This window comes from Raphanus sativus, chromosome 6, assembly GCF_000801105.2.
Source record: "Raphanus sativus cultivar WK10039 chromosome 6, ASM80110v3, whole genome shotgun sequence".
NCBI lineage: Eukaryota > Viridiplantae > Streptophyta > Magnoliopsida > Brassicales > Brassicaceae > Raphanus > Raphanus sativus.
Genome location: NC_079516.1, coordinates 14,139,213 through 14,160,412, shown reverse-complemented (window position 1 = coordinate 14,160,412; position 21,200 = coordinate 14,139,213). Strand labels below are relative to the sequence as shown.

Here is a 21,200-nt window from a genome sequence, read left to right as displayed (position 1 = left end):
GATTCATCAAACAACTTTCCTTATTAGTATAAGACATTTAAAATACTTCCAAATATTTTCATTACGATCTAAACAAATATGACTTAATATCAAGTCCATTGCGTAAGGACAGGAATAACCTGAAGTGGAATTTTCTTAGGGCATACAAGCCCATAGGATTCTTCAAGACCAACGTCTTCAGGTTTCATTCCTTCAGGAAGCTTCCAATCAAAACGATAAAGAAGGTTGATAAGTGTCAAGTGTACCAAAGCCAAACCCATACCCATACCAGGGCACATTCTCCTTCCGCTACCAAACGGCAAGAGTTCAAAGTTTAGACCTTTATAGTCAATTTGATTATCCATAAATCTCTCAGGGATAAAAGCTTCTGGATCTTTCCAAACGTTTGGATTCCTGTGAATAGCCCAAACGTTTACATGGATCCATGTTTTCTTTGGAATGTCATAACCCGCAATCTTTATATCTTTTGAAGCTTCTCTTGGGATTAGAAGTGGCACAAGTGTGTTAATCCTTAATGTTTCTTTAATCACTAGTTTGAGATACTTGAGTTGTTCTATATCTTCTTCTATGATGTTGTCTTTGTTTTTTATCACTTCTCTCACTTCTGCTTGCACTTTTTTCATAACTCTTGGGTTTGCAACTAAATGTGTCATCACCCATGTAACAGTTTGGGCAGAAGTGTCTACTCCAGCAGCAAGAATGTTCTGTAATAACCAAAAATTTAAATAAAATAAAATAAAAAAATGGAGTTTGAAATGATACGTTTTTCATTACTTACCAGAAGTATTCCTTTGGTGTGGCTTCGAGTGAGTTTAAACCCTCCAAGTCCAAGCTCTCCTCTTTCCATCTCTAGGAGCAAGGCAATGATATCATCTTTAATACTCTCATCATCTAAGTGATGTTGTATAGCTTGGTCGAAAAATGCATCCATTGCTTTAAAAACCTTCTCACATTTGCTATGTAGCCCTGTGATCCTATCGATGATTTTGCCAATAACCGGGAAGTAATCTGCTGCTGCAAAACTCCCCACAACCTCCATGATTCCTTGAATGACTTCATCATAAGTATCCTCAATTTTACTCCCTTGAAAACGTATCCCAAATGCAACTCTACATATCACACTTGCTGACAATGACATTAACTTGAGGCTGAAGTTAACCTGGTTCTCCAATGAAGCAGATTGTTTGATGAATTCAACCAACGATGCAACTTCTTCTTTTCTTACATGTTGAAACGACTGTACCCTCCTCGCGGTGTAGAGTTCGGTGACCGTCAACTTTCGTAGCTCCCTCCAGTAATTACTATATGGAGAAAAGCCAAGATCCTTTAAATTGTATGTGATTCTTGCAGCGTAAGTCATATAAGGCCGTGAACAACAATCAAGGTCGAATGTTTTCAAGACATCTTTCACCGTCTCTGGAGTTGAGGCCACAACGGTAGACACGTTTCCAAACTTGAGAGACATTAGAGGTCCATATTTTTCAGATAATTTGAACATGGAGCGATGAGGTTTGGATCCCAATTGGTGCAAGTTGCCAATTATAGGAAGTCGTGGTGGTCCAGGAGGTAGATTCTTCTTTGTCTTTCGTGTGTTCTTTGCAACTAGTAGAGATGCAAGGAAGACAATTGCAACAATGATATACCACAAATTCATTTTGCTTCCTACACAACAATAATGAATAGTTTATGTAGTCAATTAATAATAATTTTTTTTTTTTGAAACACAGTCAATTAATAATAACTATCTGCCTCAATCTATCTAATCTATCTTATTAAAACAGAAACATTTTGTTGGACTTAACTACTGTTTTGTAAGATTTTAAATTAAATACACTTTTTTATATATTCACATGCATTCATTAATAATCCCTCTCTTATATTTTGATTGGTTTAGGAAATAAGTGGTCAAAACGGTAATTAAAAGATTTGAAATATATTCATGTGCATAAGATTAGTAACTCCATCTTTTTATTATTAAATTGCTGCATAGCTCTATACGACTACTACAATTCTAAAAGTTTCCTCAGATTGTACACAATGTATATAATGTACAAATATTTGTGTAGATTCTATTTAACTGTATTTTACATAATGTCTAATTTTATCAAAATTGAATTTAATACAGAACCTTAAAATACATATAAATTTTGAGAAGGTATATTTGTTAATATAATATAAAATATAAGAAAGTGCTCTGATATAAGTTTTCAATTATATAGTAGTTAATTATAAATATTCATCATATTTTTTTGTCAACCTAAATGTTCATTCTATAAAAACCCAAAAGTTTAACAAATGTTTGATTACTTATTTTATCTTAGTTTAGAGATATTAATAAAATTTGAAAATTATGTGTATATGCAGGGGTCTGAATAATAATATTAACTAGACATATATAATAATATTATATAGATTAATTAGACACATGCGTAAGGTATAAAAATCAACGAACCAACTAATATCTAATATTTTTTAATAGAATTGATTTAACATTTAAAATTTATTTGAATAGATGCCATAATAATATTTTGTTAAAAAAATCATTTTTGAACATCGGTTCATATCACAAGTTCATCTCGATTATCATCATGATTATTAAAATTTTCATCTCAAACTGATCAAACACAATTTTCAATTTAGAGGTTCCTATTCAATCCGCACTTACAAAATAATAAAAATCCGCCCGACCGGGCGGGTCATGATCTAGTAAATATTAAGACAATAAAAATAGAATGTTAAGTGAGATTTAAACCCAAAATCAAACATGTAAAGTGGATGGAACCGTGGAAAACTACCAAAACATCACTCGTTCTACCGTGACCCAGCACATAAAGTCTTATAAACTTCTTTACACGATTAAGGAACTGGCAAATTAGATTCAACATCCGACTAAGAGAAGACAACATATAGATACAGAACTACTCAACAAGATAATATGAGTTTCTTTTTCTCTGTTACAGAAACGTCTACATATAGATACAGAGATCGAGCTCAGCAATATTACCTTGTAGTCTTAAACTCTGTGCAGAGTTTTGGTTGAAGCAGAGAGAGAGATGATTATGTTTTTGCTCTCTTTTTGTTTTTGATTACTTGTATTGTGTGGCGAGGAAAAGATGGCAATTTTATGTGTATACAACTTGTGGCAGTGAGAGGACGTTGTAATTACACTAGCGTGCACTTTGAGTATATTACATTTGGGCTTCTTTGGACAATTCCAGCCATTTCCAAGTATTTAGGAAAGTGCAAATTATATTTGGGACAATAGTTATTTATCAGTAACTCCAATAGTAAACCTATAGTTTGTGGAAGCACCGTGGCTTAGTGGTCAAGGTTTAAAGGCTTCTACACCCAGGTCTGGGGTTCGAATCCCAGGCAATGCAATTTCTACAGGAGGAGGTCTGGGTTTCAATTCCCGGAAAAAGCGGATTATGCAGGAATATTAGAGAAAAGGCCAAGACAGGTAGTATTGTCGGCTGTAATATCGTCTATGTAGGAATGTCAAATGGACCTGTGGACCGCGGGACAGGCCCGTTTAAACCTGTGGCGGGGCGGGTTTGGGCCTAAAGATTGTTATCCCGCAACGTTGCGGGCTTCGCGGGAAAGGGCTTGTGCGGGATGGGTCTTTTGCGGTACGGGCCCAGATAGACCGCGGGATACCCAAAAGTCCCGCATCTTCTTCGCTTCTCATTTCCTCCGCTACCTGAAAAACAAAAGAGAGAGAGAGAGAGCGAGAGGAAGGCCACTCGGTGCCACAAGAAACGGAGCTCCGGCCATGGTTTCTTCATGCATGATGCCTCCGATCTACCATTCGCCTTCTATCTCCTCCGGTGAAGTTTCTTGGAGCCATAGCAAGAAGATCCATTTCCGGCCATGGTTTTTTCATAGACGGTGGTCCTGGGCTCTCTTGCTTCGATCATACACCGGAGCTTCTCCTTCACTGCATGCATGTTCGTTTTCTTCTCCATTTTTCCTCTCTATGTACTTATAATTTTTTTTTAATTATTATTGATCTATGTAGTTACTGATTTTTTTCTTTTCTTTTTGTAGTCTAACAGTTTGACTTGGTTTAACTTTTCAGGTGTGTTCTCTGAAGCTTCGATCCACCACTGGTGCTTCATTGCTTCTTATAGATCCAACGCCTGAGCTTTATATTTTGTAAGATCCACCACCTAATGACTACACCTTGTTTGTCTATTTGTCGGTTAGGTTAGTTAAAATATTAACTTAAAACCAGTGTCCTAATGTGTATTCGTTAAGTCTCTATTTCGGTTAAATTTAGGATTCAACTTATGCTTGTTTTGTGTTCAGTTTATGATTAGTGTTTTGTTTTTATAGGTGAAAAGAATAGACAAGACAGAGTTGAAACTACAAAGCGAACAAGTAGGCGAATAGTGGTGACGGTAAAGCTGATGTAGGCTCAAAACGATATAGAAGGTGTTCAGTTGATGTAAGTTTTGGTCGTACACCAGCTTGAACCGTCGCCACCACCTGGCTCCTTGTTTAGTGAAGAAGAAATCAACACCGTTACACTGAGCTGCAAAGATTGTAAGGTGTTACCAATCTGAAACTTTAAGCTTTTTGAGCTGCAAAAGTATGATTTGAGTTGATGTTTATTTGAGTTGCTGTTTCTTTTGATTTGGTGTTTTCACTTGCTGTTTCTTTAATGACATTGTTTTTAGTACTAGCAACTTTGAATTGGTGTTTGGTTTTAATTTTATAAATTCAGAAAACAATAGCATTTGGTCTTTTATGAAATTATGAGTTATGTTTTGATTCAGAAAAAATAATTGTGTCTTAAACTCTTCACTCTTGATCATGTATAACAGGACATAACAAATTAACCAATGATTCTAAAGTGGAAACGACATACATATCACTATATCATCACCAAGCTGAACTAATAACATGTTTTTTTCCAAATTAACAGGATCTGTTTAGCTTGGATCGTCGCCAAGCTGGATCATCGCCAAGCAAGATGCAGATTGAAGTTATCCCGCGGGCCGGCCCGTTTGTAACAGGACTTTAGGCGGGACGGGATTGGGCCGGGGCTTTGGAGTACCGCAGCCCGCGCGGGACTAGACCGCAATGAACCGCAAATCGACGAGCCCGCTGCGGTCCGGGACGGGACGGGACGGGATGACCTGTTTGACATTCCTACGTCTATGTAATGTTTCTCATGATTTGTAATAGCATAATCAATCAGACAAAAAAAAAACCTATAGTTTGTCGTAAATTACAAATTATAGTTTTTGTTGAAATTATGGAGTGTTAATCAAATCATAACAACTTCCCTAACTCACCTAAATTCACCTTAAAATTTATTAGAAATCAAAGAACAATACTAGGGTGAAAACTGTAAGCTCCACTCCTTATCACCAATCAAATTGCCATAATTCTTCAGAGTTTTCATCGTTTGTTTTACCAAAGTCAGTGCATCGGATCCCCAACACGGTGACTAATAATAGTCGACAGCTCCGGTCCTTCTCTAATACTACTTTCATATGGTGGCCGCCGAGGCCTCCACAGCCCAATCAAGACAAGCTGACCAACCCATGGCAAAACGTAAAGCGAAAGCAGTCCGTAAAAGGCAGTTCATCCTCATCTACAGCTCATCATATTGCAACGGCAAATAGCTTCTCTATGCTAGAAGATAATTAAGGATGATCACACCACTAATCATCTAAGTATTTAATCCATGCTGTACTGAAAGACCAAGGGTGAAAATCAATAAAACAGTATTATTTCACCTCTATTGTCAACTGTTTTCGGTGCAAGAGTTTAGACTAATAATATTCACAAGGGTGGTTTACTCTTTATTGTAGTCAACATTCTTGTTGATGTAATATAAGCAAACTCGTCTTAAGTTTAACAGATTATTCAAACATTTTATTTTTCCTTTTAAAAAGAACTTTATCCAAACTATCTCTAATGTATTTCGTTATTTTTCTGCATATAGAAGAAAAAAACGTATTAAAAGAAGAAGGGGGCGGGGTGCATACAAGAAACGTAGTTTCTTTAGTCTGCCGACAGATGAAGGGATGGGACCGCTGAGATTATTCAAGTAAAGATCGAAGCTCACCAATTCCGTTAAATTCCCAAGCTGCTCTGGGATTGTCCCGGTAATGTTATTGCTATAAAGCTCCCTGTCATTCATTACAGTTTCCAAAATTACAGAAAATCTATAAAGCTACTTCAATGACATTATCATAGTTTAAGAAGAGATAACTTACAAGTACTGCAAGTTTGGGAGCTGACCAAGCTGCATTACGAGCTGGCCAGATAGATTGGCATTTACCAAGATCACTGCGGAAAGATGAGATTCTTAGTAGCAAAAAAGCAGAATCATTCTGAGACAGGAGAAAGAAAGTAGACTTACACACGAGTAACACTATTGTCAGGATTGCAAGTAACATGAAACCAGGTACAAGGGGTAACAAGAGTAGCATCCCAACTTTGAAGCACCTTGTTAGGGTCGCTTAAACTGTTCTTCAGAGCACTCAGACCATCACCTGAAATTCAAAGTCGAACATTGCAAATCAAATTAATGTGAAGACCTGAACATGAAATTTAACCGTCTCAAAGCAACCAGTTTTAACGAAATTTACATGTCCTAGTCAGAGTGATATTTTAAACATAATGTATATTATTTTTTGAAGATTCAAGTTAATTTTTTCAACAATTAAAGTAAACCACTGTAATTGTCTACATGAACATTTGCAATTGTTAAAATGAATAATTGTAATTATTTAGATATAAATTCGTAAATATTTAAATGTTCCATTGTAATTTTTGATGATTAACCATTGAAATATTTGGTGATAAACCATTCTAACCAAATTATACACTGGAAACTTTAAAACTTAACTACTACAATTTTTTATATACAAAGATAGGTAAGTATTATGTGCAACATCACTGAAACAAAAAAATGAAAAAAAAATAAAAAATAAAATTCGATACTTCAATATCATAGAATAAATTTAGCTGGTATCTTAATAATAACAGGAAGCTTTGGTTAGTAAAAATTTGCTTGCAATGTAGTTTTCATATTTTTGATAGGATGAAAAAAAACAATCAGAAATTATATATTGATATTGAGTTATTACAAAATAGTTGAATTGAAAATGATTTAAAATCATTAGTTAATGATAATATCAAATACATTTTTAACCAGACAATGGTGTAGGAGTTTCAGTTACAGCAGAACATCTGTTCCAAATTCTCTCAGTTCTCAAAAGAAGACGTTTAGAAACGGAAGAGAAACGTCTTAGTTGGTATGCTCTGGAGATAAACTTCGCAATTAACATGTTACAACCTTCCCCATTGCGCAGTATCATCAGACAACATTCTCTTGACATAGGTTCGCTTTTAAAAAGATCAAGCATTACTTCGTCGTTACACTTATCATCCCACGTCTTATCACAGTTCTTCATGAAATAGTTTGCGTCTGGTGCTGGTACACTGCTGAACGCATTAATATTGTATTCTCTTGAACCCGGGGAGCGTGCAAATGCATCCTCTATACTGGTGTCAGGATCAATTATTGGGTTTTCATCATTTTCTGTGGCTAAACTGGGATAAGTAGATGATATCAAAGTGGTGATTAAGAGAAATCCCACGACTAGTGCCTTATTCTCCATTTTTGGGTTAAAATACTTTTTTTTTCTTTCACTTGGTTGATTCTTTTTGTGATTGGTCTGTAAGATATATTATATATATATATTGATCGATTGATTTTTTTAGATAAAATTGATATGGATCGGATGTTATTATAACGTTTACAATTAATAAACAGTTTTTTTTTCTTTTCTCATCGACATGGTTTCTTTTGGTATTTTAATTAGTTCCAAAACTGTTAGAGTGAACGTCTCACGTTAAGATGAGTTCATTAAAGATCACACTTTAATTAGAGCCAAAGCGTAAATCAGCGTTTAAGGCCATATGTAATAATTGGTGAATCAAATTACTGTTTTACTATAATTTTGATAATTCTATAACTTGTTTATCATGCTTTTTAATGTTTCAACATTTTTTAACACTCAATTATTATTTTACTATGGGTTATAAAATTATTACATCCAATTTCTCCATCCTTTTTCCTAGTTGATGTTCTATGAGTATGCACACTGATTAAGAAAATGTTTCTGTTATTATTTCTGTTATTATTTTTGTGCCCCATGTATGCAATTTTTAGGTCAGCTTCTTAGGCATTGTACATGTGAAAATGTGTTTCAACTATTAAATTTTTAACTGGTGGCCACTAAAATAATAACAGAAAAAATGAATGAAAAGAACAAAATAATAAGAAGATTTGTTCCTTCTTATTTATTCATTCCAGGATTTAATAAAAATATATTTTACTAAAAGAAATGAAAAGGAATATTAAAGAAAAAATATTCTTCTATAAATAGTCTCAAATTAAAGAATGAGGAGAAATCTAGAAATAGAGCTGAACCTGAAGATCTAAAAAGCAAAGGAGACTCAGAGACAGAGATAGACTAAAAAAATGACAATACATGCTATGTATACTGAGAAAATTTTGCCCTTTGTAACAACAATGCAAGTAAAGTTCAGTGAAAAAATGCTGTGAAAACCTGAAAGCATTTTGCTTTATAAAGTTCGTATACAATAAAAGAACACTGTTACAGCTATCTTCTATCAACTGAATGAACAAGCGACGCCATTTCCAAACTCCTACACTCTTCTTTCTCATCTCCCTCTTCTGGATCTTCCCCCATGATCTCACTCGGGAGCTTAAACGTGTTCTGATCTCCCTTAGGCACAAGAAACAACACAAACAGCGGCAAAAGCCTCATAACATTCCTCACCAAAACCGCAAGCCAGAGATTACCGAACTCAGTCCTAGTCACCTTGAGGACATGCAACAACACTCCTCCAAGCCAAGAAGAAGTCATGACCCCTGCATTGTCAATAGACATCAGCAACGCGAAGAAAGTCCCTTCGATTCCATGAGGACAGAGCTTCGAAGTGAGAACCATCAGCGGCATCCATTTCAAACGTCCTATGAACTGAGAAACCACCTCGTCCACTACTATGAATAGATAGTCCGGTAAGCCAAGTCTCAAGTTGAGACGTAGCACAAGAATGAGGTCAAGCATTCCTGATAAGGCATAGAGAAGTTGTGTCCACAGACAAAGTCCACGGAAGGGATGGTCCTTTAGGACTAGCTGGTACAATGTAGCTCCTAAAATAGACCCAACTGAACCAATTGAGAGAATGAAACCAACTGTTTCCTGAAACAAAACCAGACAAGCTCTCAAGTCTCTTAATTAGCTGTTGTTTTAGTCTTTAGGAGAGTACCTGAGCAAACAAAGGACCATCCTTCGAATCTGTGAACCAATAGAAGAGACCTTCATGAATGTTCAAACTAAGAGCAAGTGAAATGTACATGTACAGACAAGGTCTCCATACATCTGAGCACTTCATTGTCTTCCACATTGCTCTCCCTGCATCGCTAAACCTCTGGTTCACCTGAATTGATACTAACAAAAAGTCAATAATGGTAAGAGACTCAGAGAGAATAAATGTAGCTTCACCTGTTTGTAAGAGAAACCAGGAACATGTGACTCACTGAACACAATCCCCACCACAGATACTAAAGCAAACGGTAATGTCAGCAAGCCAAACACTCCCTAATGTCGAAAAAACCGAAAACACGGCATTAGAGAGAAACCACCATTATCTCGAGGGGGCGTGTGAGAATATAAACTCAAACATTGTGAGTTTCGATGTGATATGAGTAATATATAACGGACTTGGATCTATCCATTTATTGCCGATTAGTTTTAAGTTGGAAGTCCGATAAAACTTATCACTAACCTTGGAGCCAACAAGATGAACTAAGATACCACTCATGAAAAAACCAACAAGTGCACCAATAGAGGCGCTTAAGCTGCATAAGCTCTGCATATCCGAAGCAAGAGCACTCTGCTTGATGCTGTTGTAAGCAGTGCACGCATCAATCGTCACATCAGCTATAGCCATCGCAGCACTCGACAACGTCATCCACATAAGCGCAAAGTAAAGGTGGAGATCGCTACGAAGCGAGATGAACAGCATAGAGACCACTCCGAGGACACCCGCCAGAACGAAGTAAGGTCGTCTATGGAAGCCGAAGATGGGAACAACGTCGGTGAGAATGCCCCAGAGAGGTTTGATGATCCACGGGATCTTGGTGATTGCAGTGAGGGCTTGAGACTCGGAGGGTTGGACTTTTTGGACGTCTTTCATGTAGTACTCTGTCGCTACGCGGCCCATTGAGCCGCCTAGGCCTTGGTTTATGCCGTATAGTGAGACCACACCGAAGACGAAGCTCCAGTGAAGCTCTTTTGATAGCATCTTTATCCATCGGACTGGTCCACATATTACAGTTAGGAAACGGCTTTCTCCTTTGTCCACGTGGATGGATCCACCGTTCTCGATGCTTTTGTCTTCTACTACCATAACTGGTTTGTGTAATGAGGAAAGATTCAAGAATTGGCTCTGTTTTTTGAGTTTAAAGATTGAGACTTTTGATGTGGGTTTGGTCTGAAACTGTGGGGAAACAGATCCAGGACCAAAGTTTGAAACTTTTGAAGTGGGTTTGGTCTGAAACTATGGGAGAACAGATCCAGGACCAAAGTTTGAGACTTTTGATGTGGGTTTGGTCTTGATGTAAGCAAGTCAGGAAACAGAGATTTGAGAATCAAAAATCTAGGTTTGGATTAAATCTTGGAAAACAAGAATGAACTTGGCAAAAACAGGAAGCTTCGTTGACTTGATTTCATATGAACAGCAAATGCTCATTGAAGAAGAAAGATGGGAAGAGAATAAAATGATTAAAGAAATGAAACACAGGTGAAAGAGACGATAGGAAAATGTCAAAAGCCTTTTGCTGCTAAATGTTTGACCAAATACATCTTTGGTTTCTCTTCTTAATTTACTACAACATTCTCTCTAATTTTCTACTCTGTATTTTTCGAGTTTCAACCTTAAATTTAGAAAATATATACAATTATTCATCTTTTATCAAATAAATATATTTATTGAATTTTAAGGTTTTTGTTTAGATAGTTTGCATTTGATAGAAGAAAATGGATTTATAAGGTAATTTTTTTAATAAAAATGTAATAAACCTGGTTTTGAATCAATCTTAAAGTCAACATAGCAAACCTAATTGTTCACTACATCGTTAAATACTTTTTTGACTTTTCTCCATAATACTTGTAGATCTGTAATTAGATCTTACGTAAAGAATGCAGTCTCCTAAATTTCTGCATTTCCCATATCTTTTCTTTTCCAATGTAAAGAGACATCTATTGAGTCCAGAGGGTTAGAATAGCGGGGAAGACTTGACCTCAGGCAGCGTTATATAACCGTCCCTGAGTATATAACTATATATACACACAAACAAAAAAAGCTTTTTCAAGATCAGCTGGCCACCAAAGGAACAAAACAAGCTTTGTATTGCTTCTTTAGGTATGTGTCTGAGTGATGTTGGTTGAAATAGAGATCTTGTCACCACTACTTCTCTAGCTGATTACGAAACTACCAAAAAGCCCATTTCCATTTTCTTTATATCCCCAGTCTCTTTGGGATGTTCTGTCACACCTTTATTGATTAAGTGTATAAATAGACAAAAGTTTGCCGCCCACTAACTACCAATGTTATAGTATCATTTTTTAGGAAATATTTGAAAATGAAGATAGATTAAAACTTGCCTATATATAGAAATTATATAATATACACATGGGGACTTTATAGTAGTCCCAATCAAGCATGCTATTATATTTTAAATTTACTGTTTAACTAGATTTTGATCCGCGCTTTTGAAGCGCGGAATATTTTACGAAAAAAATTTTTACCAATAATTTAACAAATATTTTGGTAATTTTTAAAGAGTGTGTATTTAAAATATTTTTGTATTTAAATCAGTATTTATAATTCAACCCGATTATGATTATACCGGTTAATCCGGAGATCTGACAATTCAATTTATGTTTTTAAAATATTCATATTAAAAAATCACTAAAACTCGAGACTAATTGATTGAACTGATAGATGGCCGATATGTAATCTAATTGGATTTAAATTGTAATAGTTTCATAATTTTTAATCTTATAATCAAAATTTTAAAGTTCACTATTTTGCAATTTATGAAATTATGACGTTTCTACAAAATTTTAAAGAGAAAATGATAGATATAAAATAACTAAGATTAATTATTGTATTATTTGGAAACAATGATAGTAGTATAAAATATATTGTTTGGAAACATTGATAGTAGTATAAAGAAATAAGTATATTGTTTGAAAACATTGATAGTATTATAAAGAAATAAGTATATTGTTTGGAAACATGGATAGTAGTATAAAAAAGGAATATTAGTGATTTAATGTATGTTTAACTATAAAGTATAAAGATGTATTTAATTTAAAAACTTACAAAATAAATGTTAGGTCCAACTGAATGTTTCTGTTTTAATAAGATAGATACTATTTTCTCGCCAAAATAATCATTTTTTTGTAACTCTTGATATCAAAACTACGTTATGGCCTTTCGAACATTAAAGTTAACATATGCTTTTCAGACGCTGTAAAATGAAAAAGAAGTGTAGCTATTATATCTTCTATCGCCTTATAAATTAAACTAGATCATGACCCGCTCGACTGAGCGGGAGTCAATTTTTTTTTTATCTTTATTTGTACTAAATGTTATACATGATTGCAATGTGTATTAATATAAAATTTTGTTAAATAACAATGTGTACTAATGTGTTTAAATAAGCAATGTTTTAATTATTAAATTTGATTTTTAAATTTTATGATAACATAAAGTAGATTTTTATATATATATTATTTAAAATATATAATGCTATATATTTTGTATTTTCAACATTTATCATACAAAACTTACATTGGGGTATTATATATATGAAAATATGTGCAACATAATATATTTATATATTATATAAACATATCTGCGATTTTCGTAAAGACCATGCGCACCCGCACAGGTTTTATTTTTAAAATGTATTCTATATTTTTAGCTTTATGTAGTATCGAGTTTGTATAATTCAATTTTGTGTTTAAAGAACAATATCAAAACTGTCTTTCGTATGTAAAAATAACACTTTGCAAGCGCGAGTTGTCTTTTTATTGTAATACAAAATTTGATATACAACTTATGTTTTTTTGTACGTTACGAAGTTTAATTTTTTAAATAATTATTACATAATTTCAATGTGAATTTTATCTCTGAGATCTAATACATTTTGTGTGTAATGGTTCAAAGCATTTTTGATATATATTATATTTTAGTTTGGTTTGTTTTTAGTATTATTGTATATGTATAATACTATACAATATTACTATATTCTATACAATATATAAAGCTATGTGTTATTTGTTTTAGAAAGTAGATTAGGCCCAACGTAGTTAAAGAGTAGTCATATCTTTATGTATTTATGTATGTGTCTATGACTTATCTACTTAATGTTATTCGTACTAATAAAATCAATATGGCTAATAAAAGTATACTGATCAATTTAAAATGAATTATACAGGGTAATTTTAGTACTATTAATATTTTTAGTATTTTTAATATCTATTTTATTTAAATCGACATGTAATAAATGCGAAAACCATGTATGGAATATGGACAAATAGAGGAATTGTATTTAAGGAAATACATCAATGCAAAGTTAGACTATGATACATATTATATATAAAGAATAAGACATTTAATTTAAATATATGAGGTCCACCTTTAAAATCCACCTAGAAGAAGTTGTAATGTTTCTGATTTAATAAGATAGATTACATCATATACTAGGAAGAGATATGGTCCCCTTTAAGTTGAGAGTTTGAGACGTAGCACCACCATGAATGAGGTCAAGCAGTCCGCTTACAGCAAAGAGAAGTTAAGTCCACAAGCTAATCTTTTGTGTGGATCCAAAACTCAAAACGTATACTTTTTAGATGAAGATTGTGAATAAATTAAACTGTCGTTCGTTGCTTTAAGCTATTGTTAATGGTTATATTTTGGTTAATATCTTTGCAGTTTTTCCTTTTTAGTTTTTTTTTTCTCAGTCTTCCCGGCAACAGCTTACGAATTATATAAGTGCTGTGGTCTACTTCTCGGAAATTTCACTCCTCATATTTATGATCGTAACAGGACTAACAGCTAGACAATGAAGAAAATAATATTTACATTTAAAGCCAGAGACAATTAATTGCTTCATTTCCACGTTATTTTATAAACCCCATCATACTCGGAGCAGCAAGCACAACGAATAAGAGAACACATTATGAACCAAACCGAAAGCTCCTCGGGAATTAATAACACCGAACCGGACCTAACCGGAGAAACATCCACCGCACCGGAATGGATAACCGAGACGATCAACGGCGGAACGTTCCGCCACGTGGATCTCCACACCGGAACCAACGGCTGGGCTTCCCCTCCAGGCAACGTCTTCTCTCTCCGCTCCGCCGACTATTTCACCAAAAAACAGAAATCTCCGGGAGGAGACTACCTCCTCTCTCCCGCCGGCGTCGACTGGCTCAAGTCCACCGCAAAACTCGACAACATCATGTCTCGTCCCGACAACCGTGTGGCCCACGCGCTCAGGAAAGCCAAATCCCCAAACAGCTTTATCTTCGCGGCGAACTTCGAAGTCTCAGGCAAGGAACACTACCACATGGTGCTATACTTCGCGACAGAAGAGCCTCTTGCCTCAGACTCTCCCTCCGACGCTTCATCGACAGTGACGATTCTTTCCGTAACCAGAGATTCAAGATAGTGAGCAGAGTCGTGAAAGGTCCCTGGGTGGTTAAGGCGGCAGCAGGGCAGTTCGGGGCGTTTCTTGTTGGTAAGACCGTTAAGTGTAACTACCACAAAGGGTCTAACTACTTTGAGATCGATGTCGATACGGGTAGCTCGGCGATCATGTCGGCGGTTGTGAGGCTTATGTTGGGGTACACCAAGAGCTTTGTTGTCGATATCGGGTTGGTTATTGAGGCGCAAACGGAGGATGAGCTGCCGGAGAGACTGATCGGAGCTGTTAGGTTTTGTCATATGGACATATCGTCGGCGTTTGTGGTCGGAGAGAAGGGGTTGGGACCGTGTAGAATGATGGGTTCCGTGGAAGCAAGCCACCACGTGGACATGAGCTAGGTCAACGATTACTTAGATCCGATCAGGACAACCATTATAATATGTCTCAATAATAGAACAATTCTTAGGCGGTGACGAGTGGTACAACCTGAGGCTTGTTCATTTTTCAATCAAAAAAACAGAATTTAAAATATTCATATCCATCTGATTACATTTTAAAAAACTTTGTTTATTTCTCTAAGAGTGTTGACTTTTGAGTATTTTACTCAAGAGCTTGCTTATTTTTGTTTCTCTAGACCATTTGCAAAGTGTTTAACCCATACAAAATAAATATTATTTTTTTATAAATTTGTCGATCTCATAATTTTTATAGGTTATAATAAAATATGTTAGTATTAAAAATAATCATCTTTACCCAAAGTGTGCAGTAATTCCCCTAATTTTAGAATTTTTATTTTTTTCCATAATTTTCCTTTTCTATGCATATAAGACTTGATTTGGCTGGGAAAGGCCAAACCGACCATGGGTACAAAAAAGAAAATCATCAGATCAGTCGGCCACCAGCGGAGTAGAACAAAGGTGTTCTTAGTCTAGCATCACATCTTTTGGTACGTGTCTGAGACTATGAGCACTGTTAGATCAAATAGATCTAGTCACCACTACCCTACTTATATACTGTTACCAAAAAGCCCATTTCCATATCTTTATAAGCAAAACATCAAAAAATGTATGTCCCAGCATCTTGGGATGTTTTGTCACCATTTATTCATTATTAACTGTATGTAAAGTAGAGAATAGAGAAAAGTTAGCCGCCACTAACTACCAACTGTTACTCTCTCTTTTTTTATAGTGCCAATTAAAATTATTCTCACCATTTCATTTTACTTGACATTTAGACTTATGTATATATATTTTCAAAATAAAAATGTTATCATTTATACACCTAATTATGTTTCAACAAAAAAATAGTCTGAAGAATATTGTTAATAAATTTTGCATTAAAATTTTAAAACAATACTTATTTTGAAACGAAAAATTTAGATGATTTTTTCAATGACAACTAAACTGAAAAAAGAGCATTCAATTGATTTCTAGTATTACTTTTTCATATATACTAAAATTAATATACAATCATTCATAGTCAAATTTTATGGTTTTGAACTAATCATAACTTAAAGAAATTTGTTGTTCTAATAGTCAAAAGTTTTAAGGATTTTATCCAAGATTTGAGGCTAGATTCTTAAAATATACAACTTTTACGTTTATGAAAAAAAAAACAGTTTTGTACCAATTAAAGTCGTTCATATGATTTTCAAATTTGTGAAAAATCTTATCTGTAAATATAATGCATTTGGAATTGTGGATCCATATGTTATGGAGAAACTTGTGTAATAAAGTTCTTGATTGATGAGAAAATCATTATTATTGCAGGTAGTTGAATCTGATTACAGGTGGGAAATCTATCTTTAATTCAAATTATTCATATAGCCCTTTTGACTTGTAAGTGACTTGGAAGTCCACAAAGGTTTCTATAATTAGCAAAAGACCATAGGCGCCACTGATCCCGAAAGTCTCGCCTGAAAGTGCTGAACAACATTGCTTCCAGGAATCTTCGAACCGCTGCTTTCTGTTTTTACTTATTTTGGGTTTCTTACGAGAATGTAATCTCTCTCACCTTCGTTCTCTCCTCTCCAACCATCCTCACTTTCTTCTATCTCCAGGTTTCTTCTTCTGCAGAACCAAAAAAAAAGAAAAATGGGATATGCGGAGTTGGTGCAGTCGTATTCAAACAAGATACGTGTAGTTGAAGCCCCAGCAAGTGGAGGCGGTCTCAGGTTAACACTTTCTTTCTCTCTATTCTATCTCAGCTTAAGACATGAACTTATTGATCATTTTATAAGTTGCAGCCAGAATGGAAAGTTTAGCTATGGATATGCAAGCTCAGCTGGGAAGAGGTCATCCATGGAAGACTTCTTTGAGACTAGAATCGATGGTATCGATGGAGAAATCGTTGGTCTCTTTGGAGTCTTTGATGGTCTTATTCTTGAACCCATTAGGTTTGTTCCACTTAAGCCTAGGAACGAGCAAAATCTGAATCATATTCCTTGCAGGACATGGTGGAGCCGCAGCAGCTGAGTATTTGAAGCGTCATCTTTTCAGCAATCTTATCACTCATCCTAACTTCATTACCGACACCAAGTCTGCTATAGGTGTTTTGCTTCCCCCCCTCCTCTAAATTTTTTTTTTTTCCAACTTAAATCATTGTTTCATCTAAAAACATTTGCTTTTTTTTTTATGTTTCCAGCTGATGCGTATAATCATACAGACTCTGAACTTCTAAAGTCAGAAAATAATAATCACACTATAGACGCTGGTTCAACTGCCTCTACAGCTATTCTCGTTGGTGATCGTTTACTTGTTGCCAACGTTGGTGATTCCAGAGCTGTTATCTGTAGAGCCGGAAACGGTAATTTGTTCAATAGCTAGCTCATTTGTGAATGTGTTTTTGAATGAAATAATCATGTGTTGTGTAGCCTTTGCTGTGTCAAGAGACCATAAACCTGATCAAAGTGATGAGCGTGAACGGATTGAAAATGCTGGTGGTTTTGTCATGTGGGCAGGTGATTAAGTTATGACGTCACTTCTTCTTTCTTGCGCATAGTGCTAACTTAAGATTGAATAGGGACATGGAGAGTTGGAGGAATTCTTGCAGTTTCTCGATCGTTTGGTGATCGACTTCTGAAAGAGTATGTTATTGCTGATCCAGAGATTCAGGTACATATAATTATTATAACTTACAACTCTATCTACCTCTTAACACATCTACTTGTGTGTTTTTTAAAGTTCATGTCTTCTCCTTCATGCATGCATGCAGGAAGAAAAGATTGATGATTCTCTTGAGTTTCTGATCCTTGCCAGCGATGGACTATGGGATGTTTTCTCCAATGAGGTTTGTGAAATTAATGATATAAAGCTTGATTCCATCCTCAATGATTGAGATCTTTTTTTTAGGAAGCTGTTGCGGTGGTGAAAGAGGTTGAAGAACCAGAGGAGTCCGCCAAGAAACTTGTGGGAGAAGCAATAAAGAGAGGAAGTGCTGATAATATCACATGTGTTGTCGTTCGCTTTCTAGAGAGCAAGACTGCTAATATCAAAGATTCCGACATATCCTCAACACATTCTAGCTCATGTTACGAAGCGAACCAAGAGCAAACCGCAGTTAGAGATGACTTAGACCACAATATGTCAACCAAACAAACCAGGCAAGACCGTACCGCAGTACACTTGGACTGTAATGCTGAGGTTGAAGCTAGAAGCGACGATTCAGGTCGAATCAGCTCGGACCAAAAGACAATTCAGAGCGCCTCAGAGTCTAAGAGCTCTTTCAAACAACCTAGTCAAGGGCACATCATAGCACACAACAATTTGGACCGGACCGTTGATAATCAGAAGCCAGTGGAAGCTGAGGCCATTGAAGCAACTCACACCACCTCCTCAGAACAGAGCGGATCGATAGGTGAAAAGAATCGAAACTCAGCTCCAGTTCACAGCGACTCCACAACAAGCAAGGCAAGTAGCCTTCCCTCTTATCACTGACTAAAATGTCAACACTAACTTCAAAATGATCTCTTTTCTTTTTTGAGAAATGCGTCTCGAGGTTTTTCTCGACTAAGTTATGTCCTTCATGTACGTTTGTTTTTGTTACCCTGTTTTTTTTATGTTCTATTTTTTTTTTTAATTGAATGTTAAATTTAATTCAAAAGAAAAAGATATTTTTACATCAAAGTGTGACATTTCCTAATCTTTTACTCAAATGTAAACTCTCTACCCCTTCCCCTTCTATAACATCCAAATTTTCAAAATCTCAAAGAAATAGTAACTGACTATTTCTTATGAAACCAATATTGCATCCCCTTCCCAATTATGCTGTCACCTTTTCTCTACTAAGAAAAGCTTGTTTCTCATGTTTTTATCAAAAGAAGCTTTGCCAACAGTGCTGCTGGAGTCTTTGATTACGCTCTCTCCATATCATGTAAACAGCCGCTTGAAACATGGACTTAATGATAAGAAGCATGAACTATTTAATAAACATTTCAAAAATATTTTTTTTTTGGTTTTCAGCGGATCATCTCATATCGGATTTTAGGTTAATAGCGGATTTTTTAGATTTTTACCAGGTTTTCTAAGATTATTATTACAATTTTAATTAAATTGAACTGAATTATACATATATCACTGGATTTATCGGTTCAATCATAGATCTGAGTTGGATATGATAACACTGTTTGAAAATCAAGTATGATAATAGAACAACTTTTTTGAAACACAAATAGAAAATTTAAAATTACAGTATTTATTTTCTAATCAAAATTATAAATTCAATTAAATTTGAATAAAATAAAAATATATTCGCGCTTTCAAAGCGTAGATCAAAATCTAGTCTATACTATTATAGTAGGATCCTATTTTGAAAATTTAGGATTTTGCCCCTGCATTTAAATATATTTACAAGTCTTTTCTATTGCCTTTTAATTTAAATGTTAAATATGATTTATTTAAACTAAAAATAAAATATTCTCTAAAGCTATAATAATTAATATTTTCCATATTTTGTGAATGATAATAATTTTAATTTTTATGCAGATTATACTTTCAATTTAATTTGAATATCATTTTTACATTTATAATATATTTAAAGATCGGATATGAATACACATACATGCAATTTTTTTTACACTGGATTATTATGCTGTTAGAACTATGAGAAATATTACAAACGATTCTATAGCCGACTATTCTACCTGCCGTATGAGGATTCACGCCTGACTGCATCACCTGAGCTGCCTATGTTACAGATCTTTTGTAAGTTTTTTCTCCCTTAATTCGCATAATCCGCTTTCTACAGGAATAGAAATCCAGACCTCCTGGTCTAGAAACATTAATGAATTATTAGTCAAACCATTGGACCAAGGGGGCTTCCACACCTACATGTAATTAAAAAAATATTATTATTATGTCATTTTTTACATAATAATGATATGCCGATTTTGAGTGTTCAAATTTTTTTAAAACTTATCTTAAAATTAAGTTTTAGATCTAAACATAAGTAAACATACAAACTTATCATAACTTAATAGTAACAAAAAAAAAATTTCATATCAATGATAAAATTTCCTATTAACATTGTTTCATTTTCTTCAAATGACATAATACAAATCTCATTGAAGTCTAAATATTTTTTTTTAATTTTATATAGTATTAAGAAGTATGGATTATTTAGTAAACATTTCAAAAATATATTTTTTTTAACGGATCATCTCATATCGGATCTTAGGTTAATAGCGGATTTTTAGATTTTTACCAGGTTTTCTAAAATTATAATTAAGATTCTTTTATTAAATTGAATTGAATTATACATATATCACTGGATTTGCGGTTCAATCATAGGTCTGAGTTGAATATGAAAACATTGTTTGAAATCACTATTATAACACAACAGTTTTTTTGAAACACAAATAGAAAACTTTAAAATTATTTATTTTCTAATCAAAATTATAAATTGGACTAAAATTTATTTAAATAAAACTATATCCGCGCTTTTAAATCGCAGATTAAAATCTAGTGTATCTTTAAATTAAGAAAACTTAGATTTGAACAATCTCTAGCAAGCTCCACCAGCTTTACATTGTAACTATATTCAGAAGTTCGAATCTTTTATTAAAAACTTACTTCGTAGATATTGGTTTTATATACGTGTATACTTTTTTAGAAAGATATATTTGTGTAGTCTCTAAATAGAAATCAGATCGAATCATATCTCCAATCTTCAATATTTTGGTCCACAATTGACTAATTGTTCGATTACGACACGTTGTAACAAATATCTTAAGACTTCCGAGTCATTGACTACAATTTATTTAGTCTTAGCACATTGATTACACTTTCTTAGTTCAGCTTAAGTATTTATCAATTTATGGACGTTATGAAATTTTTCTTTCTTTTTCCTGAGAAAGGGTTTCTTTCGACGCTACGAAGTTTCAAAATTAAAATGCCATTTGAGCGCTAATGATCATATACTTGTC

The 21,200-nt window shown here is 34.4% G+C and overlaps 3 protein-coding genes and 2 pseudogenes across 3 annotated transcripts; 2 read left to right on the top strand and 3 right to left on the bottom strand.

Moving 5' to 3' along the window:
• Positions 1-2: 2 nt before the first annotated feature.
• LOC108809627 (cytochrome P450 71B11) lies at positions 3-3,132 on the bottom strand. The gene is made up of 3 exons (XM_018581774.2): positions 3,005-3,132; positions 779-1,662; positions 3-704 (listed from the first exon to the last, which is right to left on the bottom strand). The coding sequence occupies exons 2-3, from the start codon at positions 1,652-1,654 to the stop codon at positions 90-92; spliced, it is 1,491 nt and encodes a 496-aa protein (XP_018437276.2). The 5' UTR covers positions 1,655-1,662; positions 3,005-3,132; the 3' UTR covers positions 3-89.
• A 2,540-nt stretch (positions 3,133-5,672) lies between these two features.
• On the bottom strand, positions 5,673-7,640 carry LOC108807861 (BRASSINOSTEROID INSENSITIVE 1-associated receptor kinase 1-like; annotated as a pseudogene).
• An 836-nt stretch (positions 7,641-8,476) lies between these two features.
• Positions 8,477-10,907, bottom strand: LOC108839333 (probable folate-biopterin transporter 2). The gene is made up of 4 exons (XM_018612118.2): positions 9,841-10,907; positions 9,558-9,653; positions 9,322-9,492; positions 8,477-9,254 (listed from the first exon to the last, which is right to left on the bottom strand). Exons 1-4 carry the CDS (start codon positions 10,462-10,464, stop codon positions 8,649-8,651), a joined length of 1,497 nt encoding a protein of 498 aa, XP_018467620.2. The 5' UTR covers positions 10,465-10,907; the 3' UTR covers positions 8,477-8,648.
• Positions 10,908-14,180: 3,273 nt separating this feature from the next.
• On the top strand, positions 14,181-15,430 carry LOC108832477 (protein ENHANCED DISEASE RESISTANCE 2-like; annotated as a pseudogene).
• A 1,312-nt stretch (positions 15,431-16,742) lies between these two features.
• LOC108808400 (probable protein phosphatase 2C 59) lies at positions 16,743-18,827 on the top strand. The gene is made up of 8 exons (XM_056988176.1): positions 16,743-16,952; positions 17,025-17,152; positions 17,229-17,327; positions 17,423-17,584; positions 17,652-17,738; positions 17,801-17,892; positions 17,993-18,067; positions 18,130-18,827. The coding sequence occupies exons 1-8, from the start codon at positions 16,873-16,875 to the stop codon at positions 18,712-18,714; spliced, it is 1,308 nt and encodes a 435-aa protein (XP_056844156.1). The 5' UTR covers positions 16,743-16,872; the 3' UTR covers positions 18,715-18,827.
• Positions 18,828-21,200: the final 2,373 nt, after the last annotated feature.

Excerpts from the sequence above, each read along its gene's own strand:
- LOC108809627 (XM_018581774.2), bottom strand. The coding sequence starts at position 1,654 with ATGAATTTGTGGTATATCATTGTTGCAATTGTCTTCCTTGCATCTCTA. Across the intron at positions 705-778 it reads ACACCAAAGGAATACTTCTG|AACATTCTTGCTGCTGGAGT; the intron begins GTAAGTAATGAA and ends TGGTTATTACAG.
- LOC108839333 (XM_018612118.2), bottom strand. The coding sequence starts at position 10,464 with ATGGTAGTAGAAGACAAAAGCATCGAGAACGGTGGATCCATCCACGTG. Across the intron at positions 9,654-9,840 it reads TTCATCTTGTTGGCTCCAAG|GGAGTGTTTGGCTTGCTGAC; the intron begins GTTAGTGATAAG and ends TTTCGACATTAG. Across the intron at positions 9,255-9,321 it reads ATGGTCCTTTGTTTGCTCAG|GAAACAGTTGGTTTCATTCT; the intron begins GTACTCTCCTAA and ends GTTTTGTTTCAG.
- LOC108808400 (XM_056988176.1), top strand. The coding sequence starts at position 16,873 with ATGGGATATGCGGAGTTGGTGCAGTCGTATTCAAACAAGATACGTGTA. Across the intron at positions 17,328-17,422 it reads CGACACCAAGTCTGCTATAG|CTGATGCGTATAATCATACA; the intron begins GTGTTTTGCTTC and ends TTATGTTTCCAG. Across the intron at positions 17,739-17,800 it reads TGGTTTTGTCATGTGGGCAG|GGACATGGAGAGTTGGAGGA; the intron begins GTGATTAAGTTA and ends AAGATTGAATAG.